Source organism: Helianthus annuus, chromosome 10, assembly GCF_002127325.2.
Source record: "Helianthus annuus cultivar XRQ/B chromosome 10, HanXRQr2.0-SUNRISE, whole genome shotgun sequence".
NCBI classification, from domain to species: domain Eukaryota; kingdom Viridiplantae; phylum Streptophyta; class Magnoliopsida; order Asterales; family Asteraceae; genus Helianthus; species Helianthus annuus.
The window spans coordinates 25603121-25609433 of NC_035442.2; the positions used below are offsets into that span (position 1 = coordinate 25603121).

The window sequence follows — 6313 nt, forward strand, 5'->3', positions numbered from 1 at the left end:
AAATCATAGATATTTTCTTGAATCTCTGTTTCGAATAAAAACAGTTCGAAGAATACAAATTGGAAACAAAAGTTTAATTTGTTTAAGTATGCTGATTCGAAACAACAAAACAGACAGAAAGATTTTGATTTCAAGAACAAACAAGACGTTCAATATTCCGAAGATCAGTGGATCCATAATTCAAAACGAAACTGAAGTTTTCCGTTAAAACCATATTCGATAAAGGGAATTAAACCATAAACGAATCTGATTAAAGGAATTAGAAACGATCAGAATTATAAGAAAAATTATAAGAAAAATCTGATTAGGGAAATCAGATTAAGTGAAAGACGAATTACAGAAGAACAGGACGATTTTTGTTTTGTTTTTAAATGTTTCACTTTTTTTACATAAAAGGTCCCCCATGTTTGAAGTTGAGAGAGACAAGGGGTTTTAACATTAAAAGATAACTGGGTTTATGAGAAAGGACACCGCCCGTTATAGGTTGCAAACATAAAGGACATAGAGTGTAATTTTTAAACTTAAAGGACAACGCCTGTAGAAACCCTGAAACATAAAGGACGAAAAGTGCAATTTAGCCTATATTTAACCCATCCACCGTTTTTATGGGCATAGGCATTATTTACCACAATGGGCTTTATTCTTTTCATCGTCTTGACCCCTCTTGACCCAACTTTGTCTCTTTTATTCTAAATTGTTTTTACCGTTTTAAAATTATGCTTTTGGATCAGAAACACTAGTTACACTGAATTCTAAATTGTTTTTAGATTCGTAATGGGGATGTATTTGGGTGTTTTTAAGCCTCAAAATGCCCCTCCACGCCGAGGTGACCGCCCCCAGGGCGTTTTTTTCGAAAAAATGGATGGGCGTTAAAACGCCGGAAAGTTTGATTTGTTTGAGATTTTCGACCATTACACAACGATAAATAAATAAAAAAAATATTCTTCTAATTCCATTTTTTATCTATAAAAACCCCACCTCAACCCCCTTTTATACACATTTCTCTCAGTCTTTTAACCATCTCTTACTTTTTTATAAAAAAAATATTATGCATCCATTCCGCCCCCTTTTGATATTCTGTCTCGATCTAGCAACCCAAATTCATGTCGCCCGAACACCACCCAACCGCTACCATCTTACAATTACCAAGATATGGACCCGATATGATGGAGTACATGCAACTACTCAACATGCCCCCTAATACTTTCAAGGTCCACACGTTTTCGTATCGAACGTGAACATAACCATGGGCGGTTATCAAGAAGAAAACGAGCCCAAGATCGACATGGTGCCGAAGAAACAACCGGTGCCGAAGCCGAGGGCAGTTCTCAACGTGGAAAACACTTCCATAAAAAAAAGATCCTAACGCTCCACGTGCGAGAAGAAGCTATCTAGCTTGGACAAAAGACGAGGAGAATACGTGGCTCGACATCTCGGAGGGATCCGGATGTTGGTAAGAGTTATTTTTTAGTAGTATTCATTTTTATAAATTGTATTCATTTTTTAAAGTAGTTTTTATTTTTATTTCTGGTACTATTTTTTTTAAAGTATAATAATATATATGTGGTATTTTTTGTAGCCAACTATCAAACGCTACCTCTATTTCGATAAAAATTCGAGAAACTTTCTTTAAGGAGATGGGTAAAAGTGAATATCTGGATAAAGATACGTTATCAAGCAAATGGAGCGATATAAATTCTAAATGCCATGCTTTTTAATAAGTTTTCCAACACACGAAGGATAATTGGGGTAGCGGTCGAAGCGATGTGGATATATTAACTAAAGCGTTGGAGGAGTTCAACGTAACGAGAGGGGTATTCACGTACATGAAGTGTTGGGAGCTACTACGTGGAAGTCTTAAATGGTCTAACGTACCAATCATGACGTCTTGTAGTAGGTGTAAAGCGAAACGGTCCAAAACCTCATTTTCGGTTGATCCGGAAACACTTACAACCGATGCTCGAAACGCCAATTTAAATAATCCTATTAATATTAATGAGGATGACGAGGATGAGGAAGTGAAGTTGCCCCGACCACCCGGTAGAGGAAGTTGGAAAAATGGGGGGTAGGGCGGAGTCGTCTTCGACGGGTGTCGAAATGAAACAAGATTTTGAAGAGATGAACCGACGACTTCAAGACATACAAGACCTTGGCCATAGGTGTTTGGAAACAATGCAAGAAAGAAACGCCGAAAACAAAAGGTTCGTCGCGCTACAAGAAGCGAGGCAAATAGAGAAAGATATCGAGTTTATGTCTAAACCAATTGATCACCTTCAAGGAAAATCGTTTCTCCTAGCTCAAATGCGTAGGCAACAAATCCGTAACACAGACGAACTTTAGATCTAGATTTTGCATTTTCGTCTTTAATTTTTAGTATTTTAATTAGTGGTAATGTAATTTTTATTTATTTAATGAAATATTTTTTGCTTTAATTTTCAAAAAAAATAATAATAAATAAATAAGTAGGTAGTCACTCCAAAGAGTATTATAGGGTATTATACCACTTCACCCATTTTAACTTAAAACTTCATAATACTTTTTTACTGACTAAACTGCCACATATCAAATCATAGGCTTGAAACTAACCCACCACTTCACATTAGTCTTATCGTTTTAAAATTATGCTAGTTACATTGAAAGGAGCACTAAGTAGAGTGAATAAACCATAATATCTGATTGCTATAGTTTTTGACTTTGAAAGAACTATTAGTCTGCTACAATGATGAATAAAACAACTTATAACAATCCAAAACATAACATCATTAAAACGTACATGATCATTTATTGGCTGAAATTACATGTTAACATCATAATTCATAGTTTCATTAAATTAATACCCTTTTTTTTTTGCAACAATTAAACATAACAAAAGCATTACACTTACAATAATCAATCCAATTAGGTTTTACAACACTTGTGCTATTAACAAAGGAACATAAAAGGCTATTTATCATGTATTCCTAGACCGGTCCTATTTCGACCCGACCCATTTTACCTCTTTCACGACATTGCTAGATCCGTCACTACCAACAAACCCAATGCTCAAAGATCTCAATATGTGTAAACCGGATATAACAAAAAGAGAATTTCAAAGGGAATACAAATAAGTTATTATAGTTTTCAAACAATCAAAGGGAATACAAATAAGTTATTATAGTTTTCAAACAATCAAATGAAATCTTTTGAAATGCTACATTGTTAGTGTACTCTCCACTCACAAAACATGCGGAAGACCCACCACTAAAAAGCAATATCCCTCTCACATATGGGTCCGTTTAGCCATAGGACCCTATAAATTTAATTCACAACCCAGCGTCATACGGCACGCCTGTCTGGTTCAACCACGCATCACCGACGATAAAACCCGACACAGTAAAACTAACTGCATCCGTCTCATTAATAACATGAAACCCGGGCCAGGTAACTCTCTGGCTAGTATCCGACCCCGGCCCGGAGTTATTAAACTCGGCATAATACGAAGTATTCAACGCAAAGTCACCCGACCACACCGACCACCCCGCGGGAGCAATCAACGAGTCCATAAACGACTGCATATACACCGTCCGAGAATACTCCTTCCACGGTCGACCCAAATACGTCACAGTCGTCCCATTACTCGCCGCCAAATCATCAGCTGCCCGAATATTACACTTCTGGATAGATGTACCCGTGTTCTGACCCGGGTCAGTTCTTCCTTGCGCTGTTATGGCATTGAACTGACCCGACATCGGCAACCGGGGGTATAAGTTACAGTTTTGGAGCACGGTGGCCGCATTACCGAATATGAAGTCAACGGTGCCGTAAACGTCACATTCACGGTAGAATTGACGGAGGGAGTGTGCGTATAATGTGTCTTGGTACCCTTCGAAGCTGCATTTGTAGAATGTCGATAAATCGGCCCCGCTTCGTAAGGCTACGGCTTGGTGTTTGATCGCTCCGGCGGTGTTGCGGATGGTAAGGTTCATGGCGACGAAGTTAGGCGCCACCACGACTGCGTAGATTGGAAAAAAAATATTAGTTTGGTTAGATGTTGACTTTTGTTATTTCAGTTATAATATAATTAATTTGATTATTATGTCATTATTGGAATGATATATCGTTTTATTTGATAACCAAACACTCATAAAACATGATAAAGCAAAATAACTTACTAAATGTGGCAGAATTGAAGGTGGTCCAGCCATCAACAACACTGCGATTTCCAGTGATCACCGTCTGGTTAATACCATCACCAATCATCATCAAATTCTTCTTGTTCTTAGGAATATTAACATACTCCTCATAAACTCCTGCAGTCACATAAACCACAAAGTATCCAGCCGTAGAAGGACTAGTATTGTTGGGAGCAAAGTTAATTGCATCGGTGATCGTCGTAAAGTTCCCCGAACCGTCTTGACTAACCACCACCTGACTACCGGTGCCATCTACCTGAAGAAGCTTTCTCCGACCAACCGTTTCGGATATAGCTTCCAAACCTTTATGTTTATGTGAAACCCTATTTTTTTTACTTTTTTTACTGCCCCATCCTTTGTTAACAAGAGCTAATGAAACACTATATAACTTGTTATCATTTTTAATAGGGGATACGACGCCGTCTTTGGAGGTCCAAGAGGCAGCATTTGATTGTAAACCATCAATGCATGTTTCGGTGTTGGTTAAAATGGCGCTAAGGATCGTTTGTATGTCTTCAGATTTGGTATCCGAAAGCGTGGTTTGGGTTGTGTTAACGGTGGCGAAAGCGTTTGAAAGGTACTCTAGGTTTAGTTTGGCCAAGTATTGGCAATCTTGGAGTGCACGGACGGTTCCTGTGGTTAACCCTGGGGAGTTAGAAAGGTATTTATCGATTGAGTTTGCGAATTTCGAGGCGGCGGTGATTGATTTACGGATGGAGAGGCGGCCGTAGTCGTATATGGTGGCTGAGGAGTTGTTGATGGGGAGGGTGGTTTGGCAGAAGGATGGGTAAGGGGTGGATTGGCAGACTGTGGAGGAGGAGGAGGGCGGTTGAGAGGTGGCGGTCGTGGCGGCGTATGTGAGGAGAATGAGGATGGAGAAGATGGTGGTGGTGGAAGCCATTGATTGAAGGTTAAGAGTTAAGATGATGGTGAAGTAGATGAGAAGGGTTAGGGGTTTATATACACATGCTAAGGTGGAAGTCAACGTGTGCATGGGGGGTGCTTGGTTAGGAGGAGAAGAGACAAAAGTTGTCACCATGTTGGTGTGTTATATTCTATCATTACCTTAAATATTATTGATTGTTTTTATAGGAATAATTGACATTCCCCTTTTATTTATGATAATTTCATGTATCTTGTACTTAATTTCAAAGGTGTATTCATGTTGTTTCACTATATATGTTAAGTAATTTGTATCTTGTACTTATTTCATAGAATCATAGGTTTATTGGTGTTGTTTCACTATAAATGTAAGTCTAATATGGTTGATTCAAGTTCATTAAGAATTTAAGATACATATATACTCTTGCATTGAACATATCGCGAGTTCAAATCTATATGATATAAGTTGTGATCAAAATTTGGCCCGAAAGATTATGTAGCTATGTATGCAATATACACGAGATGATAATTGAGATGAATTATTTGTTTTCTATTTTTACATCTGAATTAAGATGTCTTGCGTTCTTTTGATTATCGTTTTTAAAATTGATTTGCAATTTAGCTTCGCTTAAGTTTTACTTTCAAAATTAAACTTATTGATCGCATTTCTTTTTATAATATTGATCACTTGCTATCTGGTATCTATACATGTATATATTTCTGTTAAACATTCTTCCCACAATCCCACTAATATTGATATACATATAGATATCGAAAATATTGTGGATATAAATATATATTTCCGGTGAATGAATTGGTAGATTGTGGATGGTCAACTTAGGAGTGGGTGGCAACCACAGTTGGTTACATGTAATTAAGCATTTGCCACTTAATATTTAAGTCTATTACTATAAAGACTAAAGATTGTTGTTTCACATTACTATATAATTTAATTCATCAAAGTGACCCGTCACCAGCCATTTTATGCATTTTTTCAACACATACACGTTTATGAACCTTCTTGTAAACCCGAATAATACCACATTGGGGATATGTTCATATGGAATCAATGTTAAATAAAGAATCGTGACTCTTGAGAACGGTATAATTCATTTGTGTGTAGTGCTTGACAGATATAATCGAAGCTGAAATAAGTGAAGTGTTTACATTATAATGACATATATAATAGAAGTGCTTACTTAAACAAAAAATTTAACTTGGGTTAAGGCAAAATGACATAACGTGCATTTTTTTAAACA

The 6313-nt window shown here is 37.2% G+C and overlaps 1 protein-coding gene across 1 annotated transcript; it reads right to left on the reverse strand.

Annotated features, from left to right (window-relative positions):
* Nucleotides 1-3086: 3086 nt before the first annotated feature.
* Nucleotides 3087-5089, reverse strand: LOC110884285 (probable pectinesterase/pectinesterase inhibitor 41). Its single transcript, XM_022131987.2, has 2 exons — nt 4152-5089; nt 3087-3991 (listed from the first exon to the last, which is right to left on the reverse strand). The coding sequence occupies exons 1-2, from the start codon at nt 5071-5073 to the stop codon at nt 3303-3305; spliced, it is 1611 nt and encodes a 536-aa protein (XP_021987679.1). The 5' UTR covers nt 5074-5089; the 3' UTR covers nt 3087-3302.
* Between the last annotated feature and the right edge of the window lie 1224 nt (nt 5090-6313).